Source organism: Podarcis muralis, chromosome 4, assembly GCF_964188315.1.
Source record: "Podarcis muralis chromosome 4, rPodMur119.hap1.1, whole genome shotgun sequence".
NCBI lineage: Eukaryota > Metazoa > Chordata > Lepidosauria > Squamata > Lacertidae > Podarcis > Podarcis muralis.
Window position 1 is genome coordinate 79,251,827 of NC_135658.1, and position 18,112 is coordinate 79,269,938.

The 18,112-nt window shown below is 41.5% G+C and overlaps 1 protein-coding gene across 2 annotated transcripts in view; it reads right to left on the reverse strand.

The window, feature by feature from the left end:
• TMEM255B (transmembrane protein 255B) overlaps nt 1–12,129 on the reverse strand; it is a 37,822-nt gene extending 25,693 nt beyond the window's left edge. The window contains exons 1-4 of one of the 2 annotated variants that reach the window (XM_028728043.2): nt 11,940–12,129; nt 9,458–9,540; nt 2,297–2,439; nt 1,283–1,345 (exon numbers count right to left, since the gene is read on the reverse strand). In XM_028728043.2, coding sequence (XP_028583876.2) covers nt 1,283–1,345; nt 2,297–2,439; nt 9,458–9,461 — 210 coding nt within the window. In that variant the 5' untranslated portion in view covers nt 9,462–9,540; nt 11,940–12,129. The remainder of the gene's footprint in view (nt 1–1,282; nt 1,346–2,296; nt 2,440–9,457; nt 9,541–11,939) is intronic. The other variant, XM_028728042.2, reaches the window with a different exon arrangement.
• Nucleotides 12,130–18,112: the final 5,983 nt, after the last annotated feature.

Genomic DNA, 18,112 nt, shown 5'->3' on the forward strand with positions numbered 1-18,112 from the left:
TGAAGTAAGGCCCGCCATTTATGTCTGCTCACCAGCAAGTCTAAATAAACTTCCAGTTTTCACTAGCCTAGGACTGCAAATGAAGGGGATGGGGTTTGCCAAGCACCACATATGGAACCGGCAGGCTGCTTTTATATTTGGTAGGTGACACATTGTGTAGGAGGCCTGAGCTGGACAAACCTCAGGGAAGCATCAGTATGAATTTTAAGCAAGAGCGTGCAAGTTGCTTGCCATGTATATGTATTGCTAAGGTGGCTTTGTAGCTCTCCGCGTGCAAGAGCTAACCTTTTAAAGAATGTGTGAGCAGGCAGGCACAATGATTTACTAATCTCTCTACAAGGGCTGTGTGTGGTTGAAGCTGATGGAGCACTTAGGGCAGTAACATCCTCTGTAGATATTCTCCTAGTTCCGAGAGGTGCATATACTGAGCTCATGACTCTCCACAGATACGCTTCTTAAAAAATATATACTCGGGCATCATTTGAAATATTACTCAAGCTCAGTATGAAGCTTTTAAAATCATAATTAGGTGAGGCACGGCTGAAGGCAGACTGACAAAATCAATGACTTGGTTTTTGCAGTTCTGATTAATTTGAACCTTTTCTGGATACCAATAGATTTTTATATATATATATAGAGAGAGAGAGAGAGAGAACAACAAAAGCACTGCAGGATTTACCCCTCATTGTTTGGAGAAGGTAACGTTTAGAATTTGGTAAGCTTTTTAACCCCCCAAAACCACTTGTTTTCAGAGTAGCTGTCAGAGTCCAGCTGAGCCCTTTGAAGATGTAGCTGGGGATGATTTGATTTCCAAATATAAACAGTTTAATTTATTAAAATGCATTAGTATCCCATAACAAAAGAATAGTAACATAAAAGTTGCTGGGATACACAATGGTTAGCTTTTTATTATTTTACACAAAAAAGCATGTACAAAATATGTATTTGTTTTCTTAAGGGCAAACAAAGTTATGACAACCCCTCAACTATGAAATCTGCATTGGGGTATCAGTTACAGGAGGAAAAACAACAGGAGAAAAAGCAAACCAGAAACCAAAGCATGCCTAGGTAAAATGCTGGTCTCATGGTAAATAATGGAAGGGATCTAATATACCCCTTTAAAAAGTTGAAAAGCAGGAGAGGGGAGAGTTGAAACACAACAGGTCAACTGACCACTTGACTGTTGAAGGATACATGGAGAATGAAATGTCTGAGGTTTGCAATAACATATTTAATCTTATAGATTTTTTTAAAACAACATTTAAATATATTATGTGCTTACCATTTGCTTCCGGTTCTCTACAAGATGGATACCGATAATCCCTAGGAAGGACCCAAAACCAAGCTGTGGCGAAGAACAAAGAAACAACAGGTCAACTTAGCTGTGTATACAGGATAGTGTCCTGGTTTGCACACCATGTTAAACCATGGTTTGTTTAACAATCATTTATTAAACCATGCTATCACTAAGGGTAAACCCGGTCCAGCAGCTTAAATGTGGTTAAAGATTGCACATTACAGGATTAAAAATACAAACAATGTTTAAAATCATATCAGAAATCACAAATAGCCTGGGATTCTATCTTGTTTTAGAGTTGCTCCAGGCAACTGAGCGGTATGTACAGGTTCAAGGCTTATGGCAACTGCAGCTATTAATATATAAACTATATAGGAAGAAAGAAACATTTACTGTACTAATTACTGTAAATAAAATACCTAAAATTCTGGAAACTGCGGAAAACAAGGCAGGAGTACAGAATTTACTTCCTGATTAAAATTTCTTACAAGTACTGTTGTTCCAACCTTGCATTTTGGATTTTAGCATTTTAGGTGCTGCTGCACATGAGACCTTATCTTCCAACACATATATATCAATCTGAGCTTGTTCTGTACTCCCCAAGTCTGTGCAACATGCATGTATGTATGTGAAACACAGAAGGAAATAATGGACATTTAGGCAGATCTCTCCATGAAATATTACTCATGACAGAGATTCAGAACTGAAGATAGATGGGTTATTAATATTCCTAACAATACTTGCAGTGGAGCCCTGTATCCATCTACCAGTATCTTGTTCTAATCTACTCAGGATGTGCTAGCTTGCTTGTCTTCGCTTTCACACATACATACACACACAAACATACGTACGTACACACACAATCAGGTTAACATTGCTTGAGCTGTCAAATTCCACAAAAAAGCTTTGTTGGGCAGATAATTCTGCACAATGGTTACTTCATTGCATGGCACAAAGCATTGTAAATACTTGAAACCCTAAAATATAATTCCTACTTACGATTATTCCTGGATAATAACCACCCACAGTTACATTTTCTGTTCTGGTGGTAGCTGCAAGGCCTATGGTCAGTATGAAAACAGACACTATCAAGAGGGCGATTGTGAACCATAGAGAAGTTTTCTTCCTTTTTGCAAAGTGCCCTGTGGAGCGAGGGAGGGAAATGTTATTATAAGCACCACAGTACATATGCACAAATCCCAAGGCGGCAGCTATATGCTACGCCTGTATCCTACTTGTTAAGTTGTGGGTGAACATATCAGACGACACAGCGATTCTTCAAACAGCTCTTGTTTATTCACAGGCCAGAACAGAACTGAACTGAAGGGTTCAGCCAGCCTGCTTATATAGAGCTCCACTAGAACGCAACAGTAACCATTTTCTGTAACTATCCAATCACTGAACGTCACTTTCAATCCCTTATTTGCATATGTGGACCTGAGTGAAAACTATCTACAGTAACCCCCTGCTGGCCCAGGGTGAGAACTTCAGTACATAACACTACTCTCCCACAAAGGAACTAAAAATGGTGAATTAACCTTATAACCAACCCCATCGCATAGGCTGAGAAACAGCAGCTTGCCTAAGGCTTTCCAGTGAGTTTCATACAGGGACATCTCAAGCCATTTTGCTGCCTGATCCAAAGGGCTAGGTGGCACCCCCTCCCCCATTCCATGCATCAACAATAGTATAGTGTCCAGATCAAGGGAAGAAATAGTACCACTCTATTCTGCCTTTGCCAGACCACTCCTGGAATATTGTCTCCAATTCTGGGCACCACAATTTAGGAAGGGTGTTGACAAGATGGAACGTGTGCAATGAAGGGCTACCAAGATGATCAAGTGTCTGGAAACCAAGCCTTATGAGGAACGGTTGAAGGAGCTGGGTATGTTTAGCCTGGAAAGGAGGAGACTGAGAGGAGATATGATAGCTATCTTTAAATATCTCAAGGGCTTTCAAATGGAAGATGCAGCAAGCTTCTTTTCTCCTGCGTGTCCGACTCTTCGTGACCCCATGGACCAGAGCACGCCAGGCACTCCTGCCTTCCACTGCCTCCCACAGTTTGGTCAAACTCATGCTGGTAGCTTCGAGAACACTGTCCAACCATCTCATCCTCTGTTGTCCCCTTCTCCTTGTGCCCTCCATCTTTCCCAGCATCAGGGTCTTTTCCAGGGAGTCTCCTCTTCTTATGGGGTGGCCAAAGTATTGGAGCCTCAGCTTCACGCTCTGTCCTTCCAGTGAGCACTCAGGCCTGATTTCCTTAAGAATGGATAGGTTTGATCTTCTTGCAGTCCATGGGACTCTCAAGAGTCTCCTCCAACACCATAAAGATGGAGGGAGCTTACATCCCTCCATCTTTAAGTGGTCGTTATCTTTTTATGGCTGGTCTGTATTGATGTCTATATTCTGCATGCTCCTGATAAGTTCATGATGATTTCTAGTAATATTTTGCACAGTTTAAAGGTAATTAAAACTCTGGGTTTTTTATTCTGTGCTTAAACTTTTATTAAGATTTATTTGTGCATGCTTTTGTAAACCACTTGGAGAAGTGGGTGTAAGGGGAGCGAGACAAATTGCTGCACCAGCCTGGAGCAGGCTCCAAACCCACCTCAGGATCCAACAGATCCCAGGCTCGCTCAGTCCCAGCCTGACGGTGCTTTCCACAAGGGCACCACCGGGAATACTGATTATTTCACTTCCACCAATCCACCCGTGCATTTGTAACTGGGGTGGGAGGCCAGCTGGGGAGAGTGATCTGCAGAAGAGAATCAGAAGGCACAGGAAAGGGCTAGGCTAAAGCATTTTGTCTTCCCAGCTGCTTACCCCCTCTACAAATTATCTTCGCTTTCTCTCCTCTCCCCCCCCCCTCTTTGAATTGACCATTAGGATTTTATTGCCTGCATCTGCATGGAACATTTAGTTAGGCTCTCTAGAAAGACAAACTGCACGCAAGAGCAGCCATGATTCAAGAGTAATCTGAAAAAGGTCTCTTTGGTATCTCATAGTCTCTCTCCCCGTCTCCTTCTCTAGCACAGGGTTTTCAATAGATGATACTATTAAAAAGGAATGACATTTCTGTTCAAAGGACCAGCAGAACTGAAGCATAACTCCAAGTGTCAGGCATTTTAAAGGTCCAGGCTAGTGCTTTGAATTTGTAATCCTTCACACACAAGAGAAGAGTGTGCTAATGAAAGAAGAACCACACCAGAAAACAGGAAGAGTCTCTTCCTCTTCCTGCTATCTCTCCAGATTCAATATGCTTCTAGAAACCACCACATTCATATTTGCTTAAGTCCAGTATTACAGTATTTTACATCCAGGCTTACAGTATTTTATAATGCACAAGTCCCTGTACACTGCCTACTTAGAGAAAAAAACACGTGTTTGTAAGCTCTAAGAAATAAGTTTTAGTATAAGTTCCATTGGATTTACTGAAGAGATGTTTTTAAAGAAAACATCCGCTGGATTTACATCAGCAGAAATCTAAGCATCTACAAACCCGTGACTAAATGTGAGTGAAAGGTGCAAAAGTGGGACGCTGGATTTCAAAAGTCACTCAGGCATCTGAAATGACAGAAGTTAACGTTCTGTGGCAAAGTTGCCTTGAAATCGTCTCCAACACCCTGCATGTACAAAGAGCAAGGGAATTCAAGCTGCAATCCCCTCCAATAAACCACACAAAACTCAATATGATGGATTCTACTGTAAAACAATTGTACTGCATGTTTTCAGCATGTCCAGAGAAAGATAGTTGTGGTGAGTTCCTGCAGGCTAAAGCCCATGTTATCACCAACTTTTTTTTGCTTTAAAAAAAGGATTTGTGCATTTTCTTTTGCAAAGAGTAGGATAGATGCATGTGTGTATTATTCTTCATAGAAGCATTGCTACCCACTCGCCTTAAAGAGTAGACACCCACCCAGAACTCACAAATTTGCCTATCATCGCAACCCTGTAATATTAATAATTTGCCACTTAAGTTACTACTTGCAACATTTGTAAGGCACCTTCAGCTCTATGATAAATCAAGAAAAACCTAGGAAAAATGAGTTCTCGACCCATTACAGTGAACTTATACATTTTGCTTGGCTACTTTGGTTGGCAAGGTAATAGTAGCACTTGGGTAGCACACTGAAAGTCGCCATATCACAAATTTAGAAGGCAAATAATTTTGCCTCCACAACTACTGATTTGAGCATTGATTAGTTTATTATAAGTCAGATAATGACACCTTAGAACACTCTGGCCAACATAGTGTGTTCATCATGATTCAGTTTGCATGTTATGCAATACACATTTTGGGATCGTTGTACAGTTTCTTTCTGTAAACAGTTCTGTCCCATCTTAACTGTTGTGCTGTGCAATACAAGTTCCTTGTCTCAGGAGTGTTTGACCATACCTCAAATAGTAATTTGATGTATCCATGGGAAAGGAAAAGAGAGATTAGGGCTGCAATCCCATGTGAGTAAACCCAACTGAACACAACAAGAGTTGTTTAAATTGCAAAGGATTGTCCTATCAGAGAGCACCCACCCCTTGCCTGATTATGGTTTCTAGATGGAAAGGGGGACAGGGCTCCTGCAAATAGTTGTGAAGAAGTGGAAAATTTCAGCAAGTATAGCTGACTACCTGGTCTGTTTCACAGCCCAGCCAAGAGGTAGGAAACTGAATAGCTAAAGTAGTTATTCAACAAAAAGTGGAATTTCTCATATCAGTTACTGCCTTGGGAAATTATTTAGTACAGAGGTTCCCCATGGACCACTTGAAAATTGCTGAGGGTCTTGGCCAACTACTAAATGTCCCATCCCCCCGTCTGTTGTATCTTGTGCTAGATACCTGTAGTATTCTGTGATAGATGCTATATGGTTTTTAATTGTATTGCTGTCTTGTTTTTTGTCGCATTTCAACCTCTTGAAAATGAGGAGTTCCTTCATACCAACAGATGTAAAGGGTTCAAAACCAAGCCTACAATGCTGTTAGGGCATTGTGATATCTGAACAACAATGGCTGCAATCCTATATCATTCACCTTAGACTAAGCCCTTAGACTAATTCAGTGAAACTCACATCTGAGTAAGCATGCATAGGACTGGACTCCCTAGTATATACAAACGCCACGCACAGTGAGTTACAGAAAGTGGGTATTACTTAGATAAGTAAGGTTTATTCCACTTGAGCGTCAGACTTTACAGCTTTCTAAATTGCATGGTGTTACAAAAAATGTTCTAAACATTTAATCACCGGTAACACGGTGAACCTGCTATTAAAAGAAAGAATACAGTACGTACACACAGAGAATACTATCAGTACCATGACATTCAGTATCCAAATGTTTGGTAGCAACACCAACATTTAAAGAATTGTATTTGTCCATGGGGGGGGGGAGGCAAGTTGTACAGGTAAATTTAAAGAATGGTGCATTATACATTGCATCCTCATACTATATGTGATGGCTTAATGTGCATAGTCCACAATATGCTTTTGGCAATTGCTTCCTCTGGAAAAAAAATGTTTGATTTGTCCAGCACGTAGAGAAACTAATAAATAGGTGCTATTGCAAACCCCAAGACAGGCTATTATGAATTTACGTGGTAGAACCTGGTTGTGTATATTATATATGCAGATCCTTAGCTCATTAAATTTAAGAGAAGAGGGGAGAGAAACCCTGATTTTATGTTCTCAATAATTTAGCTATAGTAATACAGTATTAATGTTGACTCCATTGCTTTGGTATCAATTACTTCTCCAATAAATAATTTAATGACTGGTTAAGGTAACAGAATCCTCATTTGTCTTTATTTCAAAGTTTTAATGAAAATCTCTCTGAGCGGTGGTGTTTTTAATTATGCCACCCAAAGTCAAGTGGACAAGACAACAACAAAACTAACAGGAAATATTTATTTTATGTATTTTTTATTGTGTGGCATGATGGCAAGAATTGCTTACCTCATACTATTCAGACAAAAATCAGTATACAGTACAGATATTTTACATTGTACTGGTTTTAATGAACGTTATAGAAGCAATAAAGTATTGGATCTGACTTTTATGTGCCATTTATATTACTTTATGAGAATACAAGTTAAGGGCAGGAAAAAGGCAAGTAAAAAATATTTTATCAAATAGGTAATCTGGGATAGCTAAAAGGGAAACATAAATCCAGTTGTCATGTGAATATCACAACTGTGGTAATCAGGAAAGACAGAGGTTTTTTTTTATTAAAAAAAACCTTGCATCTATTAAAAACCCTCTTGCAAACAGAAGAGACCCAACACTTTATACATCAGTGTAAGAACTTAGATGGTGAGTGCTAACAGGTTTGTAGCTAAAACAGGACCACTGGAAATTAAGGAGGATATATCAGCATGCTCAAAGGAACCCCAAAGTTTGCAGAAGTACAGTTATTTAGGTGGGAAAGCTAATGGGTCAAAAAGTAATCAGTCTAATGCTCAGTAGCAAGATAATAGTGTCTGCTGAGGGAAGGGACCTGGTTGGAAAGGGAACTGAACGGAGTTCCTGGAATTAGACATGGCTGGCTTAGGTCCTGAAGAGGAGAAATCCACAATGCAACATTTCTTCATGCCCCACTTTGCATGGTCTAAACAAACAGTCCTAAAGACCTAAAGGGCCTGAAGATGAAAACCAACTATTTATTTTTACCAAAAGGCTAAGATCAATCAATCTATCTATTCTATGGCATCAGCCAGTGGCGTAGCATGGGTTGTCAGCACCCAGGGCAAGGCAAGTAATTTGCGCCCCCTAACCCGTGGATTTTAGAGCTGCGAGTGCGAGTGCGCCCCCCCCAGATGTTGCGCCCGGTGCGTCCGGCCCCCCCTGCACCCCCCACGCTATGCCACTGGCATCAGCGGACCTTCCAGAGCAGACTTTTGGGCACATGGGAGAGCTGGTGTCAGGAGAAAGAGAACCTGGAAGTCCCATTGCACAAGCTGATCTCTGTTGCATGAGCAGAAGGCCATCATTGGATGCTGGCATTGCTTTTGTCAAAAGAATTGAGAGATCAGCGTAAAAAGATGTTGGAAAGACAGGAAACTAATATATTTGAAATAGTGGGCCATAACTCTAAACGGCTGCACGGTAACAATTCTATCACCCTGTTCTTATTTTAAACTCTTTCTTCCTTGTTGCAAATACAATGATGTCCCAGCCCTTAACATGCTTCCTTAGAAGGAAATTTGACTGAAATCACAGCACATATCTTCCAAACAAAGGTAAACTGCAAGGAAATTCTGCTGGTAAAATGGAAGTTGATTGTAAATATCATAGCTTGAAACAGATTTCAATAGAAGGATTCTAAAAGAGAAACTTTACATTCCAAACGGTCTCTTCCCTTGAGGTTCTCAGAAGCACATTGTATCATGGTTTCCAGTTTGCTATTGAACAAGGTGATAAGCTAGGACTCCTCTATGCATGCAGTAATTGAATTAACTACAGCCACCAGCAGCACTGCACAAATGAACTAGTAAATATGCAACATTACCATCCAAGTGGATTAGCAGGAAAAGGGCAAAAATAAAAAAGGCATGATCCAGTGGTCCCTTTGGAATTCCAATTAAGAAGCTCGTAGTACAGAATTCTCTCACTGAAATCAATGAGACTTAGAAATACTTAAAGGGAGTTGTAATTGGGCTTTTAAAAAAAACATATGCATGGCAATCAATAACAATCAACAATAGGATCCAGAACAAATCTAGAACAAGTTGCTTGCCTCCCACTATTTTAGTCTCATGCATCTCTGTAAGCTCCCTTGCCAGATTTTTGTCCGTTCTGGAAATTACGTACAAAAAAAGTTTTTTTAGAAAGATCTGAAATGTGGTCTTCTGAACCTCCATCCCCCCCCCCCCCAGTAAACAATGTGCAGTTACATCTATCTAAACATCCTTTAGCTTCCGTTTGCCCACACAATCAGGATGATTAAAGAGTGGCAAAACCATGGGCTATAAATGTTGTCAACGTATCTATTTATTACAGTACTAGTCTTATATTTGAAACAATGAGGACAGAATCAGGATACAATAGCTATTCCACGTAAAATAATGTATGGAATAGTGTTTCCTAAAGGTAGGACAATTCAACACACTGCAATTTTAAGTCAGAACAGTGTTCTTTAAGACACGGCTAAAACTAAAATACAAGATGTGCTCACACATGTTGGTTGCAATCAGAGGGACGATTCCAATTAATTGCTTTCCTTCATTGGAATGGGTGCTTCCTCTTGTTTTAAGATTCCTAGGTAAGTGTGCATATTATTAGAAACTTTACTGCAAAAGTTACATTCCACACAGGGCTTCCCTGATCTTTTCTTTAAATCCAATTAGGCTCCCTAAATTTCTTTTTCAAAGAAATGGGAGAAGCTGCCCAGAAAGGACAAATATTTCCTTCTATATAGGCGTGGGTACTCAGTGGTGAACGAAATGCATTCTTCACATTTTCAAAGGCACTCTTATTCTTTTGTTACTTCATAACCCTTTGTACCATGATTTCAATGCCGGAAAATGCACAAGTCTTCATAGATGGGCAGGCTTCGACATACTGTGGTTTTCTGTATATGAATTGTTCCTAAAGGAGTGGGAGTGTATCTGTCCTGGACAGAGAAATGCTCTCCCAAACTCCAGGCTTTTTGGACAACATGTGGAAAAATTATGAGAGAAACCATGAATCATATTGCCACTCTTCATTTTATCTAATGCCAATCAGTATCTGAGGGCTACCTCAAGCGTGACAAAATTCCTTTTAAAAAACCTGTGTGTACGTTAACACAGCAACAATTGCACATGGCCTTGGTCAACAGCAGGCATCCCCAAACTCAGCCCTCCCGATGTTTTGGGACTACAACCCCCATCATCCCTAGCTATCAGGACCAGTGGTCAGGGATGATGGGAATTATAGTCCAAAAACATCTGGAGGGATGAGTTTGGGGGTGCCTGGTCAACAGTATGTATTCCTGGAGTGAGATTCACATGTATGAATCTGCATGGCAATTAACGCCTGTGGGATTATCATCTCTTTTCTGTATGGAAGTTCTTTCTTTCTTTCTTTCTTTCTTTCTTTCTTTCTTTCATCAACGGGCAAACTATCACTGAGAATCATAACATGGGACTCTTCGGTAATAAGCTGCTTGCCCCAATTGCTGTTTAAAGACGTACGATGATAGGCAGTAAAACAAGCACATGTCTACACAAGATTTCGAAAGTAATTACATATATTTAATTACTACTAATTTTCAACCAGAAACGGATAACCTGCAACATTTAAGATGGATAGTTCAGATGAAAGCATGCAGCATGATTCCGTGGCCTTGTTTTTATTTATCTATATCATCTATATCTATATCTATATCTATATCTATCTATCTATCTATCTATCTATCTATCTATCTATCTAATAATAGATTTATGTACACTGCAGTCCTCTCAGGGGGCGGAAAAAAGTTAACAGCTTGATTGTGCACTGGAGTCTCCTTAGTCAGGATGGGGAGGCAGACAACAGATCTTTACAGAGAAACTCAGATCGCCTCCCAGTCCCATCCTGTCCCCAAAGCAATAAATTGGTTAAAGCAGTATCAAAGGAACCTCTGAAATATCTATCTATCTATCTTTCTATCTATCTGTCTGTCTGTCTGTCTGTCTGTCTGTCTGTCTCTAAGAGAACAAAGGAGTTCGTGGTGAGCTCTGGCACCTCTTCTTCTAGAAAAACAGCACTGTATCTATATGATATTGGGGTTGGGGGAGGAGAACAAGTCATACTAATTCATTCTACTTGAACGTGTCTTTGAGGAAAGGGTTGTAGCTTGGATGATACAAAATCTGCTTTGCGTGATGAAGGTCCCCAAAATCATTCACTGGCATTTCCAGGCAAGTGTGGGAATGCCCCGCTTCCCTGCCTGAAATCCTGGAGGTCCACTGCCAGTCAACGCTAACAATACTAAGCCAGGTGGACTCAAGGTCTAACTCGCTTTAAGTCAGCTTCCCACGTTGGGCTTGCAGTAGACGTGCCTAGGAGGAAGGAGCTCAAAGACATGAAAGGCATTAGGGAGCCTTCACTGTGCAGAATGAATCGCCCTTCCTAAGAACATGGAGAGCTCTTAGAAGCTCCGGTGGGAGGCGTTCGTTTGTTTTTTGCAAACACTTGTTAGTCTCTCCAAAGTGGGAGAAGGTTTGGCGCAATTACCTGGCCCTTTGGCTCCGTTGGCTTCTCCCTCCAGAGCTCAACGCGCAAGTTCTTCTGAACTCGTGTCTTCTTGGTCGTGTGAAATCTGCCCTGTGCCCAACTCAGGGGGTGGGGAGACACCCCCATTCTAGAAGTTCACAGCAGGCAGAACACGAGTGCGCTGGGCTCCAGTCCAGAGGGTCCTTACGACGTGCTAATATTTGTGAAGGGGAGAAAAATGCAGTCTCCCCACCACCACCACCCCCCAATTGGAGCGGGAAATAAAATCTTATATTCCCTTCTCACTTATCCATGTGCATGCGAGGTAGTACGTCTCCCTCTGAAACTACTTGAAGCAAAAACGGCAGATGCAGATATGTTTCCCCAGGGTGTAAAATTGTGCCGGGTACGGAAAGAAGGCGGAATAATAAGCCCACCTGCTTCTCCGGCTCCGCTCGCCCTCAGCCCGCAGGACTTACCTGTGGGGTCCAGCACGGCCAAAGGGTCAGTCATGGAAACCGGAGCGGCGGGAGGCTGCATCCTCCGAGCGCCGCGCTCTTCGCCTCACGGCGGGACGCCGAGGGCAGCATGCACGGCTCGCCTCGGGAATAAACTGGCCCCAAGGAAAGGAGGCGAGCTGGGAGGCAGGCGCTGCCGCCGCCGCCGCCGGCGGAGGGCAGGACCAGAGGCGGCGCCGGAGCCCGAGGGAGGAGGAGCGAGCGAGCCAGTCGCTCTCCCCGGGGTCCTTGGGCGCTACTGGAGGGTGGGGGAGAGATCCCGCCTCGCCAGGCTGCCAGGAGGAGGGCGGCTGAGGGCTCAGGGGCAGCCCGCTCGCCTCCAGGCTCGTGCAAAGGGGAGAGGCAGCCGCCGGTCAACTTCCCGCCTTTTCTTGTGGGGCAGAGAAGATGCAGGGGAAAGCGGGATGGAACAAAAGGAATGGAGTGCCTGGGTCACATCCCACGCTAATGCTGCTTCCCCCCACGAGTATATTTGTCCTTGAACCTGAGCAATGCGTTTGGGTTGGGAGTGGGCCCCTTGCACTGAAAATGGCTCCCCGCCCTTGCTCTGGGTGGTATAACATGGTGGGTCACAGGTCATGCAAGGAGCAGCCGCCTCATCCTCTCTCTCTCTCTCTTGAACTCCTGGATTCTACATTTGAGGGGGTTTCCAGCAGTGGAAGCTCAACTGGGTGAACCTGCTGTGCCTCCACACACAGGCATGGCCAATCTTGACCCTCCAGATGTTTTGGGACTACAATTCCCATCATCCCTGACCACTGGTCCTGTTAGCTAGATGGGAGTTGTAGTCCCAAAACATCTGGAGGGCCAAGTTTGGCCATCCACAGCATCACCCAGCATTTCATCTCCTGGTTGAGCAAGAGGTGGTCACTGATCGCTCACCTGCCCTCTTCTCCCCACACCCTTTTGTGGGGAGAAAACAAGAAAAAGCAGGTGTCTGCCTAGCCTCTCTCATTGGGCCATGTGGTGAGGAGGAACGGACTTGTTGGATCCAATCCAACAAGATCATTCAACATGATCCAATCCAACAAGATCACGATCATGCTATCCAGAAAGAAAGCAGAGGTGAGTGTGAGAGATCTGGCGCCTCCTTCCATGACCAGCTCTCTGTGACAGGTAGTCCGTGTGGTTGGGCTACAATTCCCATCATCCCCTGATCATTGGCTCTGCAGGAACTTCAGCATGGAGGGCACAATGTTGGCAACTGTGTCCAAACAGAAGGCAAAGAAGCAGGCAGAAACAGTTAACCACCATTTCTCTCTAAGCAGTAGCAAAGGCCCAATACCCCTTACACACACTACTATATTCCACATGCAGTTGACCTCAGCTTAATTAAGAGTACATTTTAGTCTCCATGTGAAAACCGAACAATATTTCCCCCCTTTTTTTGCTTTTCCTTCATCCAAAAGGCAAATATAGTAATTAGATTGCCTACCATTCTTAAGCCACCCTTTCCATTTTCTGTCCTGCATTAACAACCTCCACAAGCAGCATGAGAAAAGCTCGCAAGACTTCAATACTTCCATCCCTTATGGGAGAATGGATTCCTTTTTTAGATCCCTTAAGAAGTATTAAGAAGTATGATGAACTCACAAGCAAGATTTGAGCTATGAGCAACAGAAGAGATTAGATTATAATATCATGACTGTGATTTGATAGGTGCACTTAATATCCTGTATCAAAAGTCATAAATAATCACAACCAACTACCAAGTATCTTGGTTTCAACTGGGGGAGGTAAACTGTGATCTCCCAGAAGTTGTGGAACTACAAGTCTCTCATCACTCCAGACCACTGGCCATGCTGGTTGGAGCTGATGGAACTTGAGAGTCCAACTTTTGGAGGCCCACAAGTTCCCCAGCCATCCTTTAGACATAAAGCTCCCAGAAACGAATGAATATGGTACCCAACAAGCCAAGTTCTAGGCCAGTCCTATTCTAGAATAGTTCCTCTGCGGATGTGGCCTAGAAGGCACTGAAGTTAGGGGTGACATTTAATTTCTACAGAAGCTCTTCTGAATCATGAAAAATAAAATGTCAGTTTATCCTTTGACCATTTTTGCTGTAGAGAAAAAGTGCTCCAGTTTGCCCTTCTCCATCCCTGCCTGTTGCTCTTTTTAAAAAATGCATAATTAATTAAGCATAAAAGTAACAGCGGCTGTTAGCAGAGATAAAGGCAAACAGAAAGCAATGGTTATAGCCAGAACCTTTTTCTACAACTTCCAAATTTTCAACAGCTATAGGGCAACTTTTTTTTCTAAAATCTGTGAGTAGTGATCATAGTTTCATCTATAAGTTATCATCTATAAGTTTCTGCTTACGAGCTTGTTTGTCATTAGAAAAAACACAGATAAAAAGGAAATACAACACAACTATACGGGTTAGAGTTGAAGAATATTAACAGGTATAAAAGAACAGTGTTGGCAGTTTTGTTCTGTAATAATTTCCACTTTGCAACACAACTAAAATGGCAGGTTACAAATTAGATTTGTGGAACCTTATCACCACAAGATTAATTTTATTGTATTTATCAGCTGTGTTCACCACCAGAAGATACTTAAGACTATGCACAACATATAGAGCTAAAACATAACCTATTTATCATGTTAACCCAAAACAACCAACAAAAATGAAAATTCATGCATAAAATATATGCCAGCCATCAGTGATCAGATACCAGGAATGATACTGTCTTCATCTGACAATGGAAGCTAATCAAGGGGTGTCCCTTGAAAGTTAATTTTCACAGTGGGCTTATAAAAGCATCTGTTCCATTATGATGATTGTGAGCTTTTCGTGTCATCTGGCTACAACTATAAGACTCATAGAGTTGGAAGGGATCACGAGGGTCATCTAGTCCAGCCCCCTGCAATGCAGGAATCCTTTGCCCAACATGGGGCTCGAACCCCCTGAGATCAAGCGTCTCATGCTCTACCGATCGAATTATCCACCTATGGCAAATGCAGTTTTTGCATGACCAAAGGGAAGTACAGGAGATTTATCACAGTCCTAGTTCAGAAACTATAGCAATTAAAACTTTGGAACATCCCTGTAGATATTTTTTTATTATTGCTATTTAGATACCATGTTAAATATCCCATTAGAAAGAGTTGCACTTTCCCAGGTAAACAGAGCACAGCCATGGTTGGGGGTGAGGGGGAATGGTATATTTTTGCTCAGTCTTGAAGGAGTTATGTGAACTGAAAACAACAAATAGTTGACTTTGCATTTATTGCTTTAAAAACAGATAATCTGAAAAGGTCCGGAGTGGGGGGAGAACCTGGCTCAGTCTTGTGTGGTATAAGCAGAATTGTCTAGCATCACCACAGATAAATTTTGCAAAAGGGGTTTACGAAATGGATGTGTATGAGAGAGGGGAGGATGCAATTTCCAAAGATTACACAGAATCTTAGGAGGGAATCATTGTGTTACGATGTTGCAGCAAAAACAACTATTGTGGTACCTTATGGACAAACAAATTTACACACCGGGGGAAAAAGACAAATAAGAGAACTATGAAGATCATAGATAAGTTATCTCGTCCTATGTTACCTATATTGTTAGATGAAAGGAGACAGCTTTTATTGCGGGGGGTGATAAACAGGAGAGAAATAGGCCTGACAAATATTTAAACTGTATCTGCTGTACTTGTTAAAATGCTAATGGAAGCACACATGCATATATTAATGCAATACCAGCATTCTGGCGGCTTGGTTAAGCATATCATTTGTCTAAGAAACAGCACTGTCTGTATTGCAGCCATTCAGTTTGGCAGGCAATGTGCTCTGGCCACCATCTTTTTCTGTTCATAATATGAGCATTCATGTGAACATTTTTTTTTAAAAAAAAGAAACTTGCTGTTGAAAATATTTCCTTATTATTCTGTACAGCAGCAGGGGTAATAAAGATCTTAAAGCTCTCGCATATGATGAATGTATATATATATTTAATCTTCTTATGCAAGCCTGTTCTGCCAGGTATACAAACAGCTATATGTTCAATATATGCAGTCCTTATTACTTGCTTCTAATTGGGACTTAACTTCATGTGAACTAGCTTGGAGTGGATTGAGGGATTTGGCATAGAACAGAGATCTGTCTATGAAATAAATAAGAAAGCATAACTTCGGGACCATCAGACTACGGCAGCCTTTATATAATTTTGAATGAACTTTTGGAGGAAGTTGCCTCTACCTTCCAGTACACAGAAGATATTTCCCTATAATTTGCATGAACATGCTTACCTGAGCAAAACTTCTTTGGCCAGCTACATTAATTTCTTATGCTCACTGGAAGTTATCTGAACTAGTGAACAAGTGTGATTCAAATACATGCTTATTTTATGATAGGAGTTGTATGTTGATTTTAATTTCAGGTCAGTATAGTTAAGTATAGTTTGACACAGATTAACGCATTGTTAGTTTGAAAATGGCTAGTTTCTCCACTGACTCTAGAATGCAGGTTTTTTAAAGAAATAAAATATTTAGTTTTACAAATTAAAATGTACATTCAAAATCATGAATAATAATAGAAATAAGCAAACAAAGATTCAACCAAATCTCTGAACTCCCCCCAAGGGTTCCATCACTAGTCCTTTTCATATTTTAAGTCACTCCAATTTTTAAATACCCCATGTATCCCTAGTTCTTGTTACAAGTGTGATTCAAATCCTGCTAAGGAGCTCATCTGTTTACAGTGGTCTTCAAGGTAAGTTATAAATTTCCCCCGTTCTTCATTGAAATTCTAGTTCTTCCTGGTTTCTGATCCCCCCCCCCCCGTCATTTTCGCCATCTCTGCATAGTCCATCAGTTTGGTCTGCCATTCCTTTCTGGTGGGAAATTTCTCTTCCTTCCATCTCTGGACCAGAATGCAGTTTTGAACGCTCAGAGTAACTCTGGTGCACTGGTCATTCAAAACATACAGCAACTTGGAACTTTTGGGGGACCTCAGGTTCATCCTTTACCAAACAGAGAATGTATGTTCAAGGAAATTGAAATCAAGATATTTCTTCCTGAGGTTGGATTAGCTCCAGCAGAAAGGGGAGGGAAAGTTAAATACACAGTTTGGAAAATAAAGTTTTCCATAATGCAAAGAAAGAAAGAAAGAAAGAAAATAAATAATACTTATTCATTCATTCATTCATTCATTCATTCATTCATTCATACCACACCCATCTGGCTGGGTATGGGTTTCACCCATAATGGCAGCAAATAAGATTAAGGTCCTGAACAATAAATATTTATTTGGGGAGGTTATTGTTCTGTTAATTTCTAACAGTTGCAGGGGGAGGGAGCTCTTTACATCCACAGTTTGTGTGCAAATGTTTTTAGTAACTTAAAAAAAAAAATTACTTGTAAGCTTGTGGAGTTGGTTTCCCTTGGGAGGTTGTGGACTCCCTTTCCTTTAAGCAGAAGTTGGATGGCCACCTGTCATGGATGCTTTAAGCTGAGATTTCTGCATTGCAAGGGGTTGGACTAGATGATCCTTGGTGGTCCCTTTCCAACCCTACAATTCTACGATTTCATGAGTTCCCATGGAATAAGCTCAATGGGATTTGTAAAGCATATCAATGTTAGACACTTGCTGACTTTTCCCCAATAATGATCAGAATGAACACAAATCTGAATGGTGCTGATAATTTCTCTCTGCAAATATTTAACATAAATCTGTGTGCAGCAAAATTACTGCCATCCTTCTTTGTGGCCAGGCCACTACCTGTTCCTTCCTATGGGAGAAATACAAGCTGGAGGCTTTCATTATGAAAATAACATTGAGGGAGGGGGGAAATGGAGCACAAGAAGATTGCTGAGGGGAAAGAAAAAGGGAGGGGGGGCTTGAGTCATTAAAGCTTGCATACAAAGTAGTTATTATTTATTAATTGTGATGTTGTGGTCATACGAGAAAATCTCAAGGAAGGATTCGAAAGGTGACCCCTGTGATCTTTTCACAGCCTCTCCAGTGCCAACTGAGCTGATGTAAGAGCCAAATTTAAAAAGAATTAGAGACACGACATTCATCACTCTTATAATGGCAATTTAGAACTCTTTGTCCCGACTTCCTTGTAGGTTACATAACAGGGGTTCTGCTATGGTTGTCTGGAGATGGTTTTTTTTAATTGAATTACTCCTCCCCCTTCA